Here is a 24,712-nt window from a genome sequence, read left to right as displayed (position 1 = left end):
AGGATGCCTTAATAACACTATACGGTGAAACGGACATGTTAACACTGGGATAAAGTCAAGAATTTATAAGGCCAGTGCAAGACATAAAATATATACATCAGAAACAAGACCCGACACAACCGCAAGCCAAAGACTACCGGAAACCGCAAAGATGAGAAAACAGAAGAATTACAGGACATACCTAAAAGATCGAAATTGGAGTGAAGACATTAGAAAGAAATTAACGTATAGTGTATAAACGAATGTACACTAAATAGAAAAAAGTATGGAATAACCACATGAGCAGAATGGAGTTGTGGTCAATATATCAACAGATAAATCACCAATCGGCAAAAGAAGTATCGTACGATTATTACGTAACGTATGCTGAAATGGCTATTAAATTCGTAACATTGATAAATTTTGAGTATTTTTTCAATTGACTGTTTATGTGATCTACTTTCTCAGACCAATTGTCATATTTAACAAACGTTTCCATCATATGAACAATAGCTATTTTTCATGTAATTTCTCTCGTCGTTTATATTTTGAACATAATATTACTAATATTCATTTTTTATCGTTACAGAAGATTTTATGGCCCACAATGCAAACGTCAACTGTCTAGCCCTTGGTCACAAGTCAGGCCGAGTTCTAGTGACAGGAGGAGATGATAAGAAAGTCAATCTGTGGGCAGTTGGTAAGCAGAGCTGTTTTATGAGTTTAAGCGGCCACACGACGGCAGTGGATTGTGTTCAGTTTAATCAATTAGAAGAACTTGTGTGTGCAGGATCAAGGGCGGGAGCTCTTAAAGTGTGGGATTTGGAAGCTGCTAAACTTGTAAGGTAAAGTATTTAAATATGATGTAATCACTACAACCTCCACAGAATCTCAACTAGTGTTGGAAAATTCTCGAGAATGAAAAATCGGAGATTTATTTATTTTTATTGTATGGCATAGATACAATAAGAACACATAATTTAAAAAAAGTATATAAAACATTACATGAAGTATCACAAACGAACATCTAATGTATTAATATAATGTAAAACATTTTCGGTCGCATTCAGGAACTCATCGAAAACTCCAGGGTACCGCCTTCGGGGGCATTCCTCAATAATGTGGCGGAAGTCTGCCGTTGCGCACCACAGTCACACTCAGGAGTAAGGGCCTTTCCCCATCTATGCAAGCTGTCAGCACATCTACCGGTACCAGTTCTTATTCTGTTCAGCGCTGTCCATGTATTGCGGGGCAGTTCAAAGCCTGGAGGTTTCTGATCGATACAGGCCATTTGGTGTGATTCCTGTGGTGAGTCGCTCTCCCATTGTCTTCTGCAAGCGTTGGTGAGGTCGAAATGTTCCTGATGTAGGCAGGTGGTCCTTAACAATGGGGGATATCTGGAGCGCAGTCTGTTCATTTCGATATCAAGCTTATCATGGTGGATGGGTAGTTGATGGTTAGCCTCGATTTTTCGATATTCTCTGAGAAGAGAATGCCTTCTTCTTAGTTTCGGCGGTGGAATGTGACTCAGAATGGGAAGCCAATAGTTCGGTGTTGGTCGAATTGTACCTGCGATCATTCGCATTGTCGGAGAATATTCCCGAGAATATTCTCGAGAATATTCTCGATATGGAGAATTTTCTGAGAATGAACCTTATGACGCGCTTATGGATATTGTTAAAGATGAAATAGAATATTAAAAATCATTAAATTATACAGGGTGAGTCACCAATAACGGGACGGAAGATTACAGCGAAACGGTAAAAGATTTGAAAAAAATTTAAATTGAATAGTTTGTAAGTTGATAAAAGCTACATTTTAAAATTATTTTGAAATATACAGAGTGTCCCAATAAATGGCGGCGTATCAAAGTTATATTATTTCTTATGGAACACCCTGTATTTTATTGCATTTTTTAATTGTCCCCAAAAAATAAGGTATAGTTTCATAAGGCTTCCCTATACCCATGTACAGAGTGTTCTGATTATGTTGACTGTTCTTAAAATGTAAAGTTTTAAAAGAAGGCTTATTCTCAAGTTATTTAAGAAGTTATAAAAACATTACTTTTATATCTAAATAGTTGGATATTCGTTGAATGTATTCCATGATTAATTATTACACATTTGTCTACAGGGTCTTCAAAATTTACAGTTTCATTATTGGAGCATTCAATGTGTCATATGATGCTTATTTTAAATGGAACACCATGTATATTAATAAATAATTATACCAAACAAATTTACCTCTTTCGAATGGTATATGAATGTCCTATACCTAGGTGTCATAGTTTTTGCGTAATTTACAATTATTAAATTCTTAATCTGTAAATCGATTTTAAAACAAAAGATGTAGTTAATTAGTGTCATTGTATGACATTGTCAGTTTATGACAGTACGGCCTGGTAATTATCAAAACTATAAACATACGTGTATGATATTCAAATTTTTTTTTACTTAAAAATGGCTTTGGCAGAGCCAATTACATTCAAATTTAATGGTTCCTAAAAATGAATAATCACGCTATCTATGAAAGAGTAGACATGCTACTTTGCATTGGGGAATATTTTTAAAATTGTCTCTTAGCTTCTAAAGTTTACGCTTAAAAGTATCCTGATAGAAGACACCAAAAAAAAAACGTTTTTGAGAGATTTCTCGACAGATTCCGTGCTACTGGTGATGTTGCATAGGTACGAAAAGTTAAATAAAAATAAACCGTTTATTTTTGATGACGTCAACGTAGCTGATGTCGTGCTTTCTGTTACGGAAAACCCAAATACTAATACGTGAAAAATTTCGAGTCAATTGGAAATGAGTCAGGTGTATGTAGAATACATAAGAAAAACCACTATCATCCGTATAAAACTCAACTACACCAGCATTAGACAGAACAGGAACGTTTAACTTTTCGTTTATAGACTTTGGAATTTGGAGAAGATCCTGATTTTTTTTAAGATCTACCTACTTTTCATAATAATCGTCTAGTTAATAGACATAGTTAATTTTATTATGATACAGTAAACAAACATTTTACTGTTGATTGCCAACATCGATGAAGTGTTAATGTTTGGGGCAGTATTCTGAACGAGTACGTGAGCGACCCATATTTTTTGACGAAAATCTGAATGGAGTTTAATGAAGCTTTTTTAAATTTTTTAAAAATTTTTTGGATTAATCTTAAAACCTTCCACATAGCGTGCGAACAAACATGTGGCTCCAATTGGACGATGGAATTCCTGCTTACTTTTGACGTGATGTTAAAAAACATCAACATAAAATTTAGAAATAAATGGATAGATAGATTCGGTCCAGATATTTGGCCACCTAGGTCACCAGGTTTGACCAAGATGAATTTTTTAATTGGGGTTATATTAAAAATATTGTAAATGCTACACTTCCTACCCTACTACTTCAGATAATATTTTTATGAAATTAAGAATTTCGAACGCTTTTGCGTCTATAACACCAGCTATGTTAAATAATGTAAACAAATCATTATTTAAAATCGCTTGTTGTATAAACATTTTGAACATGTATTACATAACTGGTAATTTTTTACTTATAGTAAGTTATGGTTCATTTTGTATTATCCATGTATTTGTTTTATTAATATTCTTTATGTTTCGTTATGTATTTAGTTATTTTCAATAACGAAAAAATTTATTTTACAAATCAGCAAATAAAAATATACCTACATATTTATTTACAAATACACTCTATAACAACTATGCCAAGATGATGGGTTTAAAAATCGAAAGTGATTATAAATATTTTTAAAATCGATGTACCATCATCATTCATCATCATTCTCTTTGCCTTATCCCTATGCGGGGTCGGCTTCCCTAATTGCACTTCTCCACATTTTTAAAATCGATGTACCGTTTAAGAAAATTGTAAATTACGCAAAAACTATGACTCCTAGTTATAGAACATCTATATACCATTCGAAAGAGGAACCTGTGTTTAGTATAATCATTGATCAATATACATGGTGTTCTAATAAAATAACCATCATATTAGGCTACATGGAATAATCCAATAATGAAACTGTAAATTTTAAACACCCTGTAAATAAATGTGTAATAATCAATCATGGAATGCATTAATTATAAGATAATTACCAGACCGTATTGTCATAAAAACACAATGTCATGCAATGACATTAATTAACTTAATCTTTTGTTTTAAAATCGATTTACAGATTAAGAACCTAAATAATTGTAAATTACGCAAAAACTATGAGACCTAGGTATAGGACATCCATATACCATTCGAAAGAGGTAAATTTGCTAAGTATAATTGTTTATTAATATACATGGTGTTCTATTTAAAATAAGCATCATATGACACAGTGAATACTTCAATAATGAAACTGTAAATTTTGAACACCCTGTAGACAAATGTGTAATAATTAATCATGGAATACATTCAACCAATATCCAACAATTTAGATGTAAAAGTAATATTTTTATAATTTCTTAAATGTTTTGAGAATAAGCCTTCTTTTAAAACTTTACATTTTAAGAAAAGTCAACATAACTCAGAACACTCTGTACATAGGTATAGGGAAGTCTTATGAAACTATACTTTATTTTTTGCGGACAAATAAGAAATGCAATCAAATACAGGGTATTCCATAAGAAAAAATATAACTTTGATACGCCGCCATTTATTGGGACACCCTGTATATTTAAAAATAATTTTAAAATGTAGCTTTTATCAACTTACAAACTATTAATTTATTTTTTTTTTCAAATCTTTTACCATTTCGCTGTAATCTTCCGTCCCGTTAGTGGTGACTCACCCTGTATACAAAATTATGAGACGAAACAACAGTGTTCTTTATATACAGTGCGTCCATAAAGTAACGCATAAATTCATTATTTCGTAAACCGGCGACTTCAATGAAAAATCCAGAAACAGGTCGATTTTTATTTTTAAATTACGATTTTTTGGCATATATATCATACTAGTGACGTCATCCATCTGGGCGTGATGACGTTATCGATGATTTTTTTAATGAGAATAGGGGTCATGTGAAAGCTCATTTGAAAGGACATTCAATTCTCTATTTAGTAATATAAACCTTAACATAATTATTTATACAGGGTGTACAAAAAAAAATGATTTAATTAAAATAATCGAGAAAAAAAGAAGAATGTGTGTAATTTATTTCATTTAAAATACGGTTTACTGTTGTTAGTCCTGTCGCCAGGGGGGGGGTACAACGGCCTCCTGTATTCAGATGGACTTACCCAAGTTTTTTTATGTATTTTGACCCGTAGAACACGAATTTTTTGGGTAACAGTTGATCCGGATGTCGATAAGATTGTTATAAACAAAGAAGTTGAGGAATTACATAACAGCGATTTCTCGCAAAACAAAACATGTTTTTGTATTTTTTGGGCCATTCTAACCAAAAAGTGTTCCTACAAATTTTTTCGTAGGATGCATAGTTTTCGAGATAAACGCGGTGGAACTTTCAAAAAATCGAAAAATTGCAATTTTTGTACCCGAATAACTTTTGATTAAAAAATAAAATAGAAATTCTGCTTACCGCATTTGAAAGTTCAAGTCAAAGTATATCGGTTTTAGTTATTTGCATTGTTAAAAATTTATTATTTTATTGTTAAACAAAAGTATAAACACCTAGTGCTGGAGTGATGTTTTCAATGATTTCTCATTTAAAATCGAACGAGTAGATAGAGTAGGTACAAGTGCAAGCGAGGCTATTTCTACGTAGCATGTATGTAAACGCATGTATTAGGCACGGGAAACACTATGTGTTTATAGCTTTTTTTAGCAATAAACACATAAATTTTTAGCAATGTATATATTCGAAACCGATAGAATTTGATTTGAACTTTCAAATGCGGTAAGCAGAATTGCTATTTTATTTTTTAATCAAAAGTTATTCGGGTTCAAAAATTGCAATTTTTCGATTTTTTGAAAGTTCAACCGCGTTTATCTCGAAAACTATGCATCCTACGAAAAAACTTGTAGGAACATTTTTTGGTTAGAATGGCCCAAAAAATACAAAAACAGGTTTTGTTTTGCGAGAAATCGCTGTTATGTAATTCCTCAACTTCTTTGTTTATAACAATTTTATCGACATCCGGATCAACTGTTACCCAAAAAATTCGTGTTCTACGGGTCAAAATACATAAAAAAAACTTGGGTAAGTCCATCTGAATTAAGGAGGCCGTTGTACCCCCCCTGGCGACAGGACTATGTCAGAAAACAAGAAAAAAAATTATTTGACAAATAAATATTGTTTTTTGCTTAAATTCAATGTTAAAGCTGCCACCCACATGCCTCTAAAACAGTTTGAAAACTTCGTTTAAGCCAAAATCAATGTTAATTTTTCAAATAAAATTTTTTTCTGTTTTCTGACAGCAGTAAGATGTACATAAAATTAAATAAATTACATACTTACATTCATATTTTTGGCTATATAAATATATATAAAAAAATGGCCACCGTATATAAATAATTATGACAATGTTTATATTACTGAATAGAGAATTGAATACCCTTTAAAATGAGCTATCACATGATCCCTATTCTCAATTAAAAAAATTATCGATTACGTCATCACGCCCAGATGGATGACGTCACTATTATGATATGTATGCCAAAAAATTTTAATTTAAAAACAAAAATCGACCTAACATCAAATACTGGATGTGGTGAGCTAATCAGAAAAAGATGAAGCCTCAGATTCAGAATCTATATCTATCATTAGCTCATCCTGGTCATCTACATTCTGTATTTTAATGTACTGATGAGAAGTTGTGGGATTTTGTTTTCCACTAGTCGCCAGCTCAGTCATGGATTGGTCTACGTCTAACAATTTTAAATTGTGAGCAATAAAAGTTACCTTATCACCGTAAGTTCACCAGTAAGCCGGTTTCTTTTAGAGGAGTGGATAAAACCATAAGTACTGAAACTTCTTTCAGTCGATGCACTGGATGAAAGCATGCTTACCGTCATTTGACGAATCTAACAACTGTGTTGGCTGAAAAGGAGTTGATGAATGTTTCTGTTGATCCTTTTTAAGTAATTGTCTCGCTCCCACTGGACATTTAACACATTTTACTAAATGTTTTGTCATTCTTGTTGCATTTTTCAAGTATTGACTATCATAAAATTTGCAAAAGTACTTGTTTTACCTTGTACACTGTTAATTTTACAGTAAGTCCATATATTCCTTTTAAAGCGAGCACCACACTCTCGCGAAGTTACTTCGGGAAAGTTCACCGAAGTCCGAAGTACTCGTCACTACACACTCGTTCTACTTCGTGAGGAACACATTCACGCCGAGCGATAAGGACTTCGGTTCCTTTGACTTGGTCTCAAAAACCGCCACAGAATGCAAGTAGGCCGAGGTGCAGCAATGTCACATGAACAACCTGTCTACACTCTCGTACTCGCTGAACTTCGATCGACTTGGCGAGTAGTATAGTGAGCGTTTTAGGTGTTTTAGTAAATTATGCTTTACTTCGATCCATTCTAAATATTTGCACGTTAATATAGCACCAAAACAATAAATACTGACACTGTAAACACCGTAGCTAGTGGTTCATGGGATTCCCCAGCCCCGGCTTCTTAGATTTTCGGGGATTTGATCTAAAATCGCGTGAAAGCGAAAAAGCACTTCATGGTGTTCGAGCTTCAAGAATAATAATGGTTGGGATGCAAAAAATATACGAGATGAATTGGCAAAAACAATATAGAAAATTCTCTCGGGCAGAAAAAATAATTTTCTGTCCGAGAATTTTCTGGCCGAGAATATTCTCGTTCTCGAGAATATTCTCTTGAGAATATTCTCTTCTTACATCACTAATATCAACCGAGTTTCCAAATTTTCTGCGGCAATCTGCCCGGTTTTATGATCCTGCCGTTCGGTTGCGTTATGACAATTATTTTAGTAATCTTTGTTGTCTAGTTTCCACAGGTTTACTCTATCTCGTTTAATTCGTAACTCTAAAGCGCAGAGACAAGGACAAATAGAGAGAAGAAAAACTATCCACTGATTCTGGTCTGACACTGGTCACCAGATGGAAGCCAGTAACTGAGAGACCAAGGGAAAAACTGAGAATGATGGGAGGACCAGGTCATGAGAGATTTCAAAATCCTGGAAGTGAGAAGCCGAATAGAACTATGCACATATCGAAAGGTGTGGAAGAAAATTGTAACGAAAGCCAAGTCACACAACAAACTTTGACAATACACAAGAAGAATACGGAGTGATTTACCACAATAAGTGAACCAGAGAGCTCTGAGAATAACAGGCCTTGATGATGATGAATTCTTCACTCTATATTCAATGATCACAAATTAAATAATAATTTTCCTCAGAAATTTCCTTCCTGTTCTAAGTAGGGTCCACGCGAATGATCCGAGACAAGAACCATTAATTTCCACCTTAATATGAGAGAATGGTTGGGTTATATTCTTCTTGTTTCTACTTCCTTGATAGGTTTGCTCCCATTACATCTTCGGGTCTCTTCTTATTGGATCTCCAGGTAATCAATTATATTTGAACGGAGTGGGGGTTGATTTATCCCCTCTACTTCGTGTAAGCCACCGGTTGGGGGCGGCTTCCTTCGACTGGTTCGTGGAAATAAAAACTCGTGCAGGATCTAAGTTTAATAAAATAATTTACCTTTATTCTGGCGATTATCTTCACAAAAACTACACATAACTACTTACTAAACCTTTACATTGATTTTACAAAGAAAATTTCGCATTTAGCGATCTAATTTTACACAGAGTGGTGCATGTTAGTTGTTTGAGAGTCGGCACACGAATGCTCTACAAAAATAGCGGGAGAGAACCACACACCCTACGTTTACATAAAACCGGCTCACAAAAAACCCAACGCATTTACGAGTATGTAGAAAAAACCTGTCTTACACTTAGCCAAATTATTCTGCTGGTCGGAAAGAAAAGGCGAGCGTCAGTTGCACCATAATTTTCTACAAGTTGCAATCGCAACATAGTCCCCGCCTTGAGAGAAAATAATTAAGTATAATTCGAAAAAAGGTACAGTAGACTCGCGATTATCCGATTCTGGATTATCCGAGCCCCTCTGTTAACCGAGGCAAAAGTCATAACTGGTGAGTTACAACTTTCAACTTTGGCACAACATCGCCGCCTCAAAAAGAGGAATGAAGCTTACGCAAAAAATCAATCAAACACTTTTTAAAACAGTAACAATGATAAGGTAAATGTTTTTATCTTTTATAGACAGTACGTATTAGTTTTGTCATTAAAATATCCACAGTTATGGTTATTTACGTGTTTTTCTATCAATATAACCAATCTCAGTGTTAACCGAGTTTTTCCGTATCCGAGGTAGTCACGGTCCCAGTTACCTCGGATAATCGCGAGTCTACTGTATAACTAAACTAACAAATTATTAAAATTCTTGAAGGTGAGTCATAGGAAGAGGACAAAGTTTAGCAATAGAGCGAACGTATAACCCTTTAGGAGTTTTAACCTTTACAACTCTTACTTTGTTATCCTTTCCCGGGTATATCTCAACTACCCGAGCTATAGGCCATTTAAGAGGAGGCGAGTTTTCATCCTTGAGCAAGATGAGATCATCAGGCTTTATGCCTTCCTGAGGAGTAAACCATTTATGGGCTATTCCACGAATATACGACTGTCTTGGATTATCGCGACAACGCATATTTTAGTGTGCAACATAAGAAGTGCGAAAGTAAATGGCTCTAATAATTGTTCCAATAAACAACAATGTATTTTGCAATTTACTTTCGTTCTTCATAATTTGCACAGTAAAATATTCGTTGTCGAGATAATCCACAACAGACGTATGTTTGTTGAATAGGGTGTAGGTCTATTTTGAAGCCTATTAAGATAATTGCGTGTCCAAACCTTCCACATATGCTGCTGAATCCTGGAGCATTTATTCCACAGGGACAACTTATTTTCTTGAATATGAGAGAAATCTGATTCAGGATATGAGGTTAAGTTAGATCCAATAAGGAAGTGTCCGGGAGTGAGAAAGGAAAAATCGGACGGGTCATCTGAAAGCGCGCAAATAGGGCGTGAATTAAGTACTGCTTCAATCTGTGAAAGTACAGTAGATATTTCTTCGAAGGTAAAATTGGAGTTACCCATTACTCTTTCAAGATGATACTTGAAGCTTTTTATGGCAGCTTCCCAATTACCACCGTGATGTGGAGAGCGAGGAGGGATAAACTTCCACTGAATTTGACATGAAGTAGCGAACGAGCGAATAGATTCAGAGGTATCACCTTTGAGAAGCAACTCATATAGTTCCTTCAATTGGTTTTTTGCACCGAGAAAGTTCGTGCCATTCAGTAGAGAGACTGGAAATTAATTCCACATGCACAGCACGAGTAGCTAAACATACAAGCCATATAGGCCTTAGTAATGGGAGCTCTTTTGAATTTAGAAGTCTTAATTGGAAATGGACCACCAAAATCGACTCCAACGTTTATTAACTCTTTCCCTTGGGAAATTAGCCATGATTTGAGAAGCGACTTGTGCGTTAAAACGATAAAAAGTGAGACAATTTTGTATTAAACGTTTGATTTGTCGAAGACCATCCAGAGGCCAAAATTTCAATCTAACATTGGAGAGTGTATTTTAAGGGCCGGAGTGTAGAAGTCTTCGATGCTCTCGGGTAAGTAATAAATTGACAATATGTATGTGATTTCGACGGTAACAACAGAGGGAATTTTTGATCATAAGGAACATCAGAAAGGAGAAGACGACCGCCTACTCGTATCATTTGAGAGGGATCTAGAAAGGGATTCAATTTACGAATAGACGTATCATTAATCAGACGATTTTCCATTAAAAATTGGATTTCCAAACTGAAGAAATGAGACGTGGAAGACAACTTAAAAACCATGAATATAAGACAATGGAGGAGACGTATACAAGAGAGATCTGAGTGTAAGGACATAGCCAGGCAGGCAAAGATCCATCCAGGGTTATGATGCAAGATCCATCCAGGGTTATGATGCCAAAAGAAGAAAAATGACATTTTATGGTAGAACCTTTCAAGGGAGTATACGGTTTGTTTAACGGGGCCAAGTTAGTCAAAAATTTAAAGTCAAGTACAGTCTTTTTAATAAAATTTAATAAAATAAACGAAAATTGGACAAGATATAACGCATCGGATTTTTGACCCGTTACAACCTTAAATAGAAGATGATTCAGAGAAAAATTCATCTGAAATGTAAAACAATCGTTAAAAAAAACCTGAACGATAAATGGAATGATACAAAAAAAATTTAAGTAGGAGATTTTGAATTACTTTTATATTATAAATATCTCCATTTTTCACTTCATTGAACTTATGAATTATTAATAAGTCTATGCTTAAAAAACTAACTTTAGGTATCTTTCAATAAAACACGCTCATCGCTAATTTTATTTTTCATAGGTAGGTGTTGTAATTCTAATGATAGCAAAGTCCAATATTCCAGTACCTACTTGCTAATCAACAAACTCTCGATAATTCGTAGTAATTATGAAGAATTTTAACTGATAAACTGGTTTTGCGTTAAATTTCATTTCCGATTTTTTTTGCTTTCTGCATACAATTGACCTTGTTTATTTTCGCCTGATTGTCTTTCTTTCAACTCGTCCAATAACCGACATATTGATGACCGGTCTCTAAAAAAGGATGTAGCTAATAAATCGGTTTCCCAATGTTGTTCAAATTGTCTATGAATCTGACGATCTTGTATTTCTTCTTATGTTGACAATATTTCAACGTAAAAGTAGATGCAGCTGAAAACTTTTTAGGCCTGGATCCCGCGTACCAAAAAAAGTTTAGTAATAGCAAACTGAAAATTTGTTAATAGCTTAACGGTGTCTAGTCGGACAAACTTTGATGTACGGGAACACTGGAACAGGGGAAATTTTAATTGTAGAACAGGTTACAGGTTTCGAACGTCAGACTACGAAAACGTCCCATGTATTTTGTCGGACAGAACTTCCAATTGATTTGTTATCCTTTCATTAAACTCTCATGCAAAACTCTCTCATCAGACTGCTATTTACCACCAATATAATTCCTCTCATTTGACATGCTGTAAGTGTCGGACTTATTAAAATTATATTTGTCATATAACATTTTTTCATAGGTATATTATGGACCAAGAGTAATTATTATTATTTCTATTATATAATTATATTATATAATTAATATTATTTCAACGTCGGAAAAAAAATTATTTTAAGACAACTGTTTCTTTAATATAATATTATTTCCTATGCTTCCTCGAACACCATACCGGCCATCTGGCTGCTGATACAGGTTGCGTTCATTACTGCGCAGCACATTTGTGCAGGTAAACATATCGAATTTAAAATTATTGTAAGACGAAAAATTATTTTGTCATTATATACTTTTTAAACATTATTAGAAATATGAACTATAATTTCCAGACATTTTTGTGGTTTAAAAAGTAATGACAAAAAAATGTTTCGTCCTAAAATAATTTAAATTCAATATACAGGGTGATTTATGAGTGTGATAAAGCTCAGTAGATCCGCTATAGTAATAGATAGCAATAAAAGTTGATAACAAAAATTGTAGCCAACTTTCAGCTTTACATCACGAAATTAGTTAGAATGTTACAGGGTGCTCGATAACATAGTGGCAAACCAAACTTATGTTTTTTTTAAATGAAACACCCTATATTTTATTTTATATTCGAAATTCTCTTAACTTTCCCATCACAAAAATGTAAAGGTTTGTTATGTTATATAGCAGGGGTAGCCAAGCTCCTTGATAATCCGAGCCATTTTTCAAAATTAGAATTTTTCGCGAGCCGCAATTAAACAATTATTTAAAAAGTGTAAAAATGGTATTTAATTTTTCTCTCAGTGATTGGATTTCACGAATTTTAAGGTGAATTATAACGGTTTACATCGTTGTTTCAAATATGGAAATAATTCTGCAAGCAGCCTTGACTATTTCAGGATGCTTCGATTCTTCATCATCCTTCCATCTTTGTCTGGGACGGTCTACTGATCTTCTACCATTTGGTTTATCAAAAAACACTGTTTGTAACAGTCTGTCTTCCTTTCCTCTGATTTTACCACATGACCTGCACATTTTATCCGGTTGGCTTTTATATGTCTGACGATGTTTTCAGTACCATACAAAGTCACCAATTCAACTGTGCGGTACCACTTTCCACTCTCCTGTCAATTCATCTCTTTGAAGGCCAATTATCATTCTGAGAACTCTTCTTTCAAAAACCAGCAGCATATTTATTTCTCGCTGATGTAGAGTCCATGTTTCACTTCCATATTTATGTAATAAATGAGCGAATAATTGACATGCACAATCTTAATTTAGATTGTCATTTAAGCAGCTTAGATCTTAATAATGATGATAGGGAGTATAATTCTCGATTCCACGCAGCTATCCTTGCTGAGACCTCTATTTATAAGTGCTTGTCATCTGTGATTACCGCCCCTAGATATTTAAAATATTTTTCTACTTCGAAGTTGTGGTAATTAATAGTTATGTTCTGCCTAACTCCTGGTCTTGGATTTTGGGTTACTAGCATGTATTTCGTTTTCTCTTTATTTATTCGAAGGCCCAGACTACCTGCTTCTTCCTTGAGTTGTAAAAACACCTCTCTCGCGTCTCTTGTAGAATGAGCGACTGCACCTAGATTATCAGCAAAGGCCAACAATAGATTTGATCCTAGATTCGCGAAGCCTCCTGTCAGCTCAGATGACATTTTACTTATTACATATTCTAAGGCCAAATTGAATAGCAACATTGATACGGAGTCTTTTTGTCTGAGTCCTGATGTTACACTTAGTCTCTTATATTTGGTGTCAATAATTTAAGACATTTAACACAAAAATTAAAAGTAATTCAGGGACATTTATTGAGAGCCGCAAATAATCCCTCAAAGAGCCACATGTGGCTCGCGAGCCACAGTTTGGCCACCCCTGTTATATAGGGCTTTTACAAAGTTATAACCAATTTTTTATGAAAAACGTAACAAGTTCAGCTCCCTGTATAAATAAAAATAAGCGCAACAGCAATGGTTTATTGGTGCTATATTTTTTTGTTGATTGTCGAAATTTATAAAAATGGTTGATATTGCTAATTTTCCTTATATCGAATACAGGTTGAGTTAAAACGCAAGTATATTCTTTTCTCAGAAATTTTAAATGGAACACCCTGTATTTTATATCACCATCGAAAAGTATCATTACCGTACCTTAATTTTTGTATAATATTCCCTATGCCTAAATTTGTTAGTTTTCGAGATATTTTCATTTTTCAGAGCAAGTTATTAATTAAGGTGTTCTATTTTAAATTACTGAGAAAATAATGAACTTGCGTTTTGACTCATCCTGTATTCGATATAAAGAAAATTAGCAATATCAACCATTTTTATAAATTTTGACAATCAACAAAAAAATATGGCACCAATAAACTATTGCTGTTGTGTTTATTTTTATTTATACAGGGAGCTGAACTTATTACGATTTTCGTAGAACATTGGTTATAACTTTGTAAATACCCTGTATAACATAACAAACCTTTATATTTTTGCTACGGAGAAGTTAAAAGGATTTCGAATATAAAATAAAATATAGGGTGTTCCATTTATAAAAACATAAGTTTGGTCTGCCACTATCGAACACCCTGTAACATTCTAACTAATTTTGTAATGTGAAGCTCAAAGTTGCCTACAAGTTTTGTTATTAACTTTTATTGCTATCTATTACTATAGCGGATCTACTAAGCTTTATCACACTAATCAATCACCCTGATTTTGTATTTAGCTGTACGTAGTAATGAACGCAACCTGTATCAGCTGCCAGATGGCCGGTACGGTGTTTGAGGAAGCATAGGGAACAATATATGAAAGAATCAGCTGTCTTAAAATAGTTTCTCGAAAACGTTGCTAGCTCTTAGACCATTAGGTATATAAAGTTTACTATTGAATAAACTTAAAATACAACCTGCTAGTTTTCACATTCATAAACTTGTCAGGATGACACGTTCCACAATTAAAACTTCCCCTGTTCCAGTGTTCACATACATCATAATAATTACTTACATTCTCTTGCATGAGGTGGTTTAATTTGTTGCCATTACCGTTGATGCCATATGTTGATCAATTTGAAGTTTTGAAGACGTCTTCTAGAGCTCTTAAACAGCTTTGTCGATATTATGTCGCCTGGTCTAACTTTTCTCTTAATGGGGATGTGATTTGTATTTTCCTATAGTTATACTCTCATATTTGCGTTTTCATAATATATTATTTATTAGTTGCCTATATTTCGAATCTTTTCTACAATTATTAATAGCTTGTTCTGTGACCCACATCTCTATACTTTCAAATGCCTTTTCAGTCTACGAAGGCAAGAAATACTAGAAGTTGGTATTCATTTGCCTTCTGTTTGTTCTATATCCTTGCGCAAGCCAGCCTGTTCTACCGGTTGGTAATTATCCATTTTCAATAGGTTGCTAATAATTCTCATAAACAGTTTGCACGACTCCGATTAGGAGCACCGATCGGTTAGCACCGATATACATCTATCATTTTTTAGGTCACATTTGTCTCCTCTTTTGTGTAAGAGTATTACTAAACTCTCGTTCAGTCTTTAGAGATTTTGCTATTATGGGCACATCCATTAAATAGCTCTGTTATTATTGGGATTGTTCCCTCTTGCCTGGTTTCAAAAGGTCGGCAATTATACCGTCGTGTGCGTGTCCAGGAGCTATATTATTTTTTAGTTCTTTTAAAGCTCTTTCTATTTCAAATTTTCTCTATATTTTATAGTAACTCCGATCCCTCATTTTTGTATTTTTCTTTTTACGTTTTCTTCTGATAATTTATTAAACTGGCTTCGCGAGCTATACCAGGTTTTGTAGAAGTCTTCAATTATACAAGGTGATTCAGTGAAACGGTACGATTTGACAACGCTGCTGACGATAAAATAGAGGAACCGCGGGCTTGCGACGTAAACGTTGTGATTCTAGAGAGTGGGAAGTTTAGTTATCATGGAGACGTGGTCGGATGAACAACGCGTATTTGCTGTGAAAGTTTATTACAAAAAAGTTGAAAGTTTTGTGCGTGTACAACGAGCATTCGTTTACACTACCATTTGCCGCCCCGCGCTGCAGTTTCTGCTAACATGGCTATTAAGACTTGGTTAGGAACTTTGAAAGTAGTGGTTTTAATATCACAGAAAAGAGGTGGCAGTGTCAGAACTGCTCGTACACCACAGAATATTGAAACGATGCCAAATTCATTACATGCAGTCGTCGCAGTGATCTTCGAGCACTCGCGTGTAATGAATTTGGCACCGCTTCAATATTCTGTGGTGTGCGAGCTGTTCTGACACTGCCAGCTCGTTTTTGTGATGTTGAACCACTAAGTTCAAAGTTCCTAACCCAAGTCTTGTAACTTGGTCTTGTGAACAGGGCGGCAAATGGTACTGTAAACGAAATTCTCGTTGTACACGCGCAAAACTTTCACCAGTTTTGTAATAAGCTTTCACAGCAAATGCGCGTTGTTCACAAGACCACGCTTCCATGATAACTAAACTTCCCACTCTCTAGAGTCTAGATTCACAGCGTTTACGTCGCAAGCCCACGGCTCCTCTATTTTATCGTCAGCAGCGTTGTCAAATCGTACCGTTTCACTGAATCACCCTTTATTTGTTATTTTATATTTGCCCCTTCCTCCTTATTATTGGTGTCTTCGATTTTTTTTATTTTCTGAATACCCAGTGTTGGCCTTATACATTGGCCTGTGTTATTTCTATGACTTACTCTGTTAAGTTCTCGGTCCATTTTTTTTATGTCACATTTTAGTTATTTTCAAATTGATTTATTTAATCTACGTATTCTTGAGTATGACGTTTGTTTTCCGCTAGTGGTTGTCTTCTTTCCTTCGACTCGATTCTTCATCTTGTAGTACCTATGAGTTTCGTATGTTGGCGACCACCATGACAATACTTTGTTGTACTTTGCACACTGCTACTCTAAAAAGATATGTGGTTGTTGTGTTGAGCCACGGACGTAGATTTTTAAGCCAGATCTTTTGTCTTTCTGGTCCCCGCTTTCCTTCTACTTTTCTCTGTAAAATTAGGGGCAGCAATCAATATGTTTCGCTGCTTCACATGATATGACCGAGATATTCGATTTTGGCTGTTTTATTGTGGGTGACAGCTATTTTGTTTTTGTATTCTAAATAAGACGTCCTGGTTAGTAAAGTGGTCGGTATAAGATATTTAGCCCAGTCGAGATACCATTTGACCTTGCATTAGGAGCTGCCCCAAAGTTTATTTTTCTAATCTTTAGGAGGGTCAATAGTAGTATAAATTTAAAATCTCGACTGAATTTGACCGTTGCGTTAGCCGCCATCTTGATTTTAAACAAGAACCGTTTTTGCTCAATATCTCCGCCATTTTCAACTTTTCGACAAAAAATATACAAACTGAAATTGTTGAAAATGCGATTTTCTATCATTTCGTTTATTATAATTTTTTTTGTGCGGTCCATATTTTCGAGTTATGGGAAAAAACAGTGACAGTTAAAGCATAATTATTGATTTATTGAATTATCTCGTTTACTTTTACAACAAATTTCAACCTTTCCAAAAATGAAGAGAATTACATTTTGTATAATTTTGATCTCTTTCATTTTTTTGATAAAATCAATATTTAAGGTAGTACGTATGCGGTAAACGCGCGAGCGTAAGACCCGATTGATTTTAAAGCAATTGTTTTTGTTCAATATCTTCCCCATTTTTAACAGAAAGTGTAAGGACTGAAATTGTTGCAATTACGATTTACTACAATTTTTCTAGAGAACCAGTGGCGGGTCTAAGAGGGGGGAATGGGAAAATTCCCCCCAACAGGGTCCAGAATTTAAAAAAAATTGTTGAAATATTAAAATATGTTAGCTGACATGAAACTTAATTATCGACAGAAAAATTTAACCAATAGAACCCGCTAGTTAATAAAATTAAGTGAACTTAATGCGTATAAGTTATTATTTATGTCTTTTATGTACTTAGTTTGGTTGGTGTTTCATTGGAAGTTTCAAAAATTGTATAAAATATAATTCTCTTTATTTTTGTTTATGTACAATTATGTCGCAAAGTTAATAATAAATGAGACAATTCAATAATTATGCTTCCTCTCCGCTTCCAATATTCTCCTCCTTAACTCGGAGAATATTGATCGCATAAAAAATTGTGGAAAAGAAATTGTAGCAAATTGCGTTTCCAACAATTTTAGTTCCTACCGTTTTTGTCGAAAAGTTGAAAATGGCGGAGATATTAAGCAATAACGGCTCTCCTTTAAAATCAATATGGCGGCTAATGCAACCGCGGAATTCAGTCGAGATTTTAAATTTACACTACTATTGATCTCCCCTACAGGATATAATTATAAAATTTGGGGCAACTTGGAAAAAAGATTCAATTCAGTAATTATGCTCCCCCCACCACTTTTTACTATTTTCCCACTTAACTCGGAAAATATCAACCGCTTAAAAAAATTGTTAAAAAGAAATTGTAGGAAATCATATTTGGAACAATTTAAGTTGAAAATGGCGTAGATATTGAACAAAAACAATTGCTACAAAATCAATCAGGTCTTACGCTCGCGCCATTATCGCATAAATACTACCTTAAATATTAACTTTAGCAAAAAAATGAAAGAAACTAAAATTGTGTAGAATTCAATTCTCTCTATTTTTGTATAGAAACATTTTTGTCGTAAAACTAACAATAAACGAGATAATTCAATAATTGTGCTCTATTTATATATAACTGTCACTATTTTTCGCTATAACTCGGAAAATATTGATGGCACGAAAAAATTGTAAAAATAGAAATGATAGAAAATTACATTTTCAACAATTTTGGTTGTTATACTTTTTGTCGAAAAGTTGAAAATGGCAGAGATATTGAGCAAAAACGGTTCTCGTTTAAGATCAAGATGGCGGTTAACGCAATGGCGGAATTCAGTCGAGATTTTAAATTTACACTACTATTGACCCCCCTAAAGATTAAAAAAATAAAATTTGGGGCAGCTCCTAATGCAAGGTTAGGCCTGTTATTCGTCTAACCCAGCGATACTCAACCTTATTCCTTCCTGGGCCACATAGTAGCTATTGCCACAGCTTGCGGGCCGCAATCAAGATGAAGTAGTATATTATACAGGCTGTTTCATTGGGAAACAGAAATATTTAAATAGTAAACAGAGGTAAATGAGGCGTTTCTAGACATACATACTAAATTTATTGCTCCACCACTTTATAACCGAGTTACAGGGTGTTTTATCGATTTTGCCCATTTATTTCTGGACCCATAACTTTAGAACTATCTTGTATATTTTTTTGATATATGGTACACATATGTCACATTTAGAACCCAAACCACCCAACTACTAATCACAAGAAAAATCCAGGTCCGGACTAAACAAAATTATAAATCCATTGTGACCTTGAGACAACATCCTGTATATTGAAATTTTCAAAACCCGTTTGCACATTTGAAAAGAGCTTTAATGGAGCTTTCATTTTTTGTGCAGACAATTCAATGACTTTAATTTTGAAATTATATCGAAATTTTAAAAAACTCGAACTTTCAAAACAAAAATTTCGATATAATTTTAAAATTATTGTCATTAAATTATCTGCGCAAAAAATTGAATCGAGCAATTAAACTTAGTTTTTGTACTCTTTTCAAATGTGCAGACAAAGTTTGAAAATTTTAATATACAGGGTATTGTTTCAAGGTCACAATTATTTTAATTTTTTTTGTTAATCCGACCTGAATTTTTCTTACTAAATAGGTCGTTGCAATGTACGTAGTAAATAAGTATTGATTATTTTTAAAATGAGCATTTGTTCATTAACTTTAATAATTTATTATTAAAAATAATAATACCTTACTTTTTAATCCAGTTCTTAGAAATTTCAATATAATTTAAAATTAAAGTCATTAAATTGTCTGCCTCGCGCCCAAACACGCCTCAAACACATCGGCACACTATCAAATAATTTGAAAAACACGTGAAATTTGACAAATAATTGATCACAGGGTCCTTTAGTTAGCCTTCGGGCCGCATAAAAAATGCCAGAGAGCCGCATGCGGGCCGCTGGTTGAGTATCACTGGTCTAACCCGACTGGACTAATTTTCAGGATTCGACGATAAAGCCACATTTCGAAAGCTTATAATTTACTATGAATGAAATCTCTTTAGAAGATAATGTATTCATACCATAACCCATAACTAATAATTTGTCTTATTCTAGGACATTGAATGGCCATAAATACGCAATAAAATGCATAGATTTCCATCCATACGGAGACTTTTTGGTTTCTGGAAGTGCCGATAGCAGTATTAAAATGTGGGATACAAGAAAGAAAGGTGTTCTATTTACTTATAATGGACATAAGGGTAAGTTAATTTTTTTTTCAATTACTCTGTAGCAGCTTACCTAAGCTTCATTCAAAAACAAAATATATTGTATGTATTCGTGAAGTATTATAATCACCGGTAACCATTGTTGTTGTTGACTGGTGAAGATAGTGCTTCCTGGATATCATCCAAATCTCGATTTGGATATTTTGTATGTCTTTCGATCGAACTATCTAGTGTTTCGTAATGGTCAAGTTTATTGGAATTAATTAATATGTGTCCAAGGTAACTAATTTTGTGTTTCTTAATTAATCCAAAGAGTTTCTTTCCACGCCGGTTCTCTTAAGGACGTCATCGTTTCGAACTCTATCCACCCACGGTATGTGCATCATTCTTCTCAATGACCACATTTCAAATGCTTCAAGTTTGTTGATGAATGTTCTTTTCAAAGTCCACGTTTCCATGCCATAAAGCAAGATGGACCATATGTAGCACTTGACCATTCTGTAGCGTATTTCGAAATTTAGGTTTTGATTACATAGAAGCGGTCTGAAATTAAAAGCTTGCCTTGTCATTTGTGTTCGGGTTTTTATTTCATGTTGTGGATCCCATTGATTATTGATTGTAGCACTAAGGTATTTAAAAGTTTTCACGCATTTTATACGATCGTCACCTATGCATATTATCGGGTCTTCTGGAGAGTTTCTGTAAATGACCATTTATTTCGTTTTCAAAATGTTGGTCTTGAGTCCATAGTTTTTACCTATGCTATTCGCCCTATCTAATAATAACTGCCGATCTTCCAAATTGTCAGTTATAATCACTGTGTCGTCCGCATAGCGTAGGTTGCTAATTAGTATACCGGTCACCGTAATGCCTAATTAGTCCAGGAACCAAAGCTTTTTACCTCGCAATTTTTACAGAATGGATCAACTTACTTGAAAATTTGAGAATAAATAGTGGATAGTCCATGGATCAAAATTTATATGATGCCGATAAGCCTTTTTGCCATGGGGGTGGTTGCCACCCCATCTCGGGGGTGGAAATTTTTTATTATATTTTGACCGCAAAAGTTAATAAATACATTAATTTTAAGTAAACAATGTTCTATACATTTTTTTGATAAAAATAAATGTTTTTCGATGGTATACTCATTTACTATTCAGTCAATTTTTGCCGTAGAACAAATTTTATCAAACCAAGTTCTTGGGTATTAAATTACCTACGTTTAGCGCCACTTCCGCTAAACGGTGTGTGATAGGTATATGCTGTCGCGGAATAAATTGTAGGAAATATAGTCCTCTTCATATTTCTATTAAGGAATTTTTTGCAATAACGTACAGGAAGGGCTACGTTTCGCAAAAACCACAAACTACACCCTTTAAAGGGATGAAAATGAGTATTCCTATTTTTATTATATTTTGACCGCAAAAGTTAATAAATACATTAATTTTAAGTAAACAATTTTCTATACATTTTTTTGATAAAAATAAATGTTTTTCGATGGTATACTCATTTACTATTCAGTCAATTTTTGCCGTAGAACAAATTTTATCAAACCAAGTTCTTGGGTATTAAATTACCTACAATTTCATATTTAAACATTTTTTTCGTATCTCTGATTCTAATCTTTCTATTCTGAAGAAAATGGCATTTTTACCAAATTGCAAACATTCGTTATTCGTTTTAAACTTCAGTTTTTTAAAAACTAATCATTTTAAGCCAGTCAAACTTCTAGAATCTATTAACAATACATAAATAAAGAAGAATAAGTAAGACCCATGACTAAGAACACCGCTAACTTACATTATTATGCTTCCAATTGTATTTCTCCTTTTTTTTTTCAAAAAAATTTATTGATTTTTCAACCGTAACTTTTTTATTTTTTATCTTAGAAAGTTCGTTAAAAAAGAATTTTGTAGGTATTTACAAGAACTATAAAGTTATTAATATTAAATCCTTTTAAAATTCTCAGTCACAAAAAGAGGTGGCATTGAAAGGGTTGGTAAAGGTGGTTTTTGCATGGTATTACAAGTTTTAATTCTCAATAGCTCACTCAATTTTTGTCGTAAAAAACTTTTTGCATACCAAGTTCTTGGGAATGAAATAAGCTATAATTTCATATTTAAATATTTTTTCGTATCCCTGATACTAATCTTTCTATTCTGAAGAAAAGAGCAATTTTTAACAAACTACAAAAACTCGTTATTCGCTTTTAACTCCATTTTTTTAAAAAACTAATCATTCTAAGCCGATCAAACTTCTAGAACCTATTAACAATACATAAATCAAGAAAACCAAATCAGGTCAATGACAAATTTTAATTATGGTGGTGATTAGGGGATTGTTTACTATCACTTTTTTGCTAAAAAAAAATAGGGACTGACATTCTTTTCATTATTAAGTCACTTAATTTTTTTAGCTAGAGATTTTTTTTTATTTCTGGAGATACGTATTTTTAAATACTTTAAATTAGTTTCAACAAGTTATCCTCGAAAAATGCATAGTTTTCCCGTCCTTTGACTTTGAAACTACAATGTGTATTTAGCATTTAACGAAGAAGAACCAACATATAATAAAGTATAGCTCGATTACTGTTGGTCTTAAAGAAGATAAAAAAAGGTTTTGTTTATTTTTTTCAACGGGTACATTTTTGTTAAGTAAAGTTGTTTTGATAAAACGAAAACTTTTTGAGTTATTAGCAGAAAACTGATTGAAAACATTGATTTTTTCGATGTAAAACTAACACTTTCGATAGCGAATAAATCGAAAACTATTAATTTTATCAAAAAAATGTATAGAACGTTTTTTGCTTATAATGAATGTTTTTACCAACTCTCGCGGTCAAAATATATGTAATAAGAATTTCCACCCCCGAGATGGGGTGGCAACCACCCCCATGGTAAAAGCGCCTTTTGGCATGATATAGATTTTGATCCTTGGACTATCCACTACTTATTCTCAAATTTTCAAGCAAATCGATCCATTCTGTAAAAATTGCGAGGTTTTGTCCTATTTTAAGCTTCATTACTTGGACTAAATTCCGTGCCTTCTAATGCTTCCGCGAATATATTTTCCACATATAAATTAAAAAGCTTCGGAGAGAGTATGCAGCCTTGGCGGACACCCTTCAGGATTTCAAATTCATCCGTATATTGGTCTTGATCAATCCTCATCTTTGCCACTTGGTTCTAGTATAGATTTTGAATAATTCTGATCTCCTTCTGGTCAATGTTGGCCTTATGTAGTAGTTTCATCATGATATCATACTTAACATTGTCAAATGTCTTCTTGTAGTCTGTCCACTTGATATAAAATTTCGAGAGACTGGGAGACTCGCTGGTGACTTAAATCTCGAGACCAAGACTATTCCGTGTCGACTAGAGAATTAACACACAACCCACTGTGTGACTTCATCGCGCGTATTAGTATATTAAGTATGGAGAACGGTAAGGGTTTTATACCGATCGAAGACAATTGTTTGGAGGAGGAGCGGAGCGACGACTCCAATTATTGTCTGAGATCGGTTACCCTTAACGTTCGACATGCTTATAACGTTTTTTGCACGATTGATACCATTATAAATTATAAAATTAAACATTTTCGTCATATTGACTAGTTTCATTCATTTTATCAAGATAGATACTTTGGTTGTTAGGTAGTAACTAGGGTGCATAACAACAATGGAGAATTGAGTTTTTATTTAGTTGTCAATAATTTTAAGTACAATTTTGATTATTATAAATTAAAATATGAGCGAAAGTGAATTTGAAGAAATTGAACGGGCTTGGGAAGAAGGGTGTTCCGCAATTATTCCCGAAAAATTCAAAATCCGTTATCAAAATACCTACCAAAGTTTTAAAAAATGGTGCGAAGGCAAGAATTTAAGAATCGAAGAAAAGACTCTATTGGCATATTTCGTTCAAAGACATATGGAGTTGAAAGCTCCTGGAAGCCTCTGGGCAGAATATTCAATGATTAAATCCACCGTTTTTCTTTATGATGGCATTGATATTTCCAAGTTTTCAACTTTGATCGCGTATTTGAAGAGAAAAATTAACAAATTGTACCATAAGTTTCAATATTAATAAATAATTCGTTTGTTTTCTTTATTCTTTCAAAAAATAAATTAAAATTAAGAGATTTTTTAACTCGACGGTAAGTGAATTACTTACCGTCGAGTTGGAGTACTTACCGTCGAGTTGGATTACTTACCGTCGAGTTGCTAGTAAATGTCACCTACTAACGTAAAATCTGTCACGGTAAACAGTCAAAAATGATCAATCGTGTAAAATAGCTATTTG

General features: G+C 33.8%; 1 protein-coding gene across 2 annotated transcripts in view; it reads left to right on the top strand.

Annotated features, from left to right (window-relative positions):
- LOC126881295 (katanin p80 WD40 repeat-containing subunit B1) overlaps positions 1-24,712 on the top strand; it is a 170,269-nt gene that overhangs the window by 86,335 nt on the left and 59,222 nt on the right. For both annotated transcript variants that reach the window (XM_050645491.1, XM_050645490.1), the window contains exons 2-3: positions 569-824; positions 20,302-20,447. In XM_050645491.1, coding sequence (XP_050501448.1) covers positions 569-824; positions 20,302-20,447 — 402 coding nt within the window. The remainder of the gene's footprint in view (positions 1-568; positions 825-20,301; positions 20,448-24,712) is intronic.

The sequence above is a fragment of the Diabrotica virgifera genome, chromosome 3, assembly GCF_917563875.1.
Source record: "Diabrotica virgifera virgifera chromosome 3, PGI_DIABVI_V3a".
NCBI classification, from domain to species: domain Eukaryota; kingdom Metazoa; phylum Arthropoda; class Insecta; order Coleoptera; family Chrysomelidae; genus Diabrotica; species Diabrotica virgifera.
The sequence above is the reverse complement of the archived record's forward strand: the minus strand, read 5'-3'. Positions and strand labels throughout refer to the sequence as shown.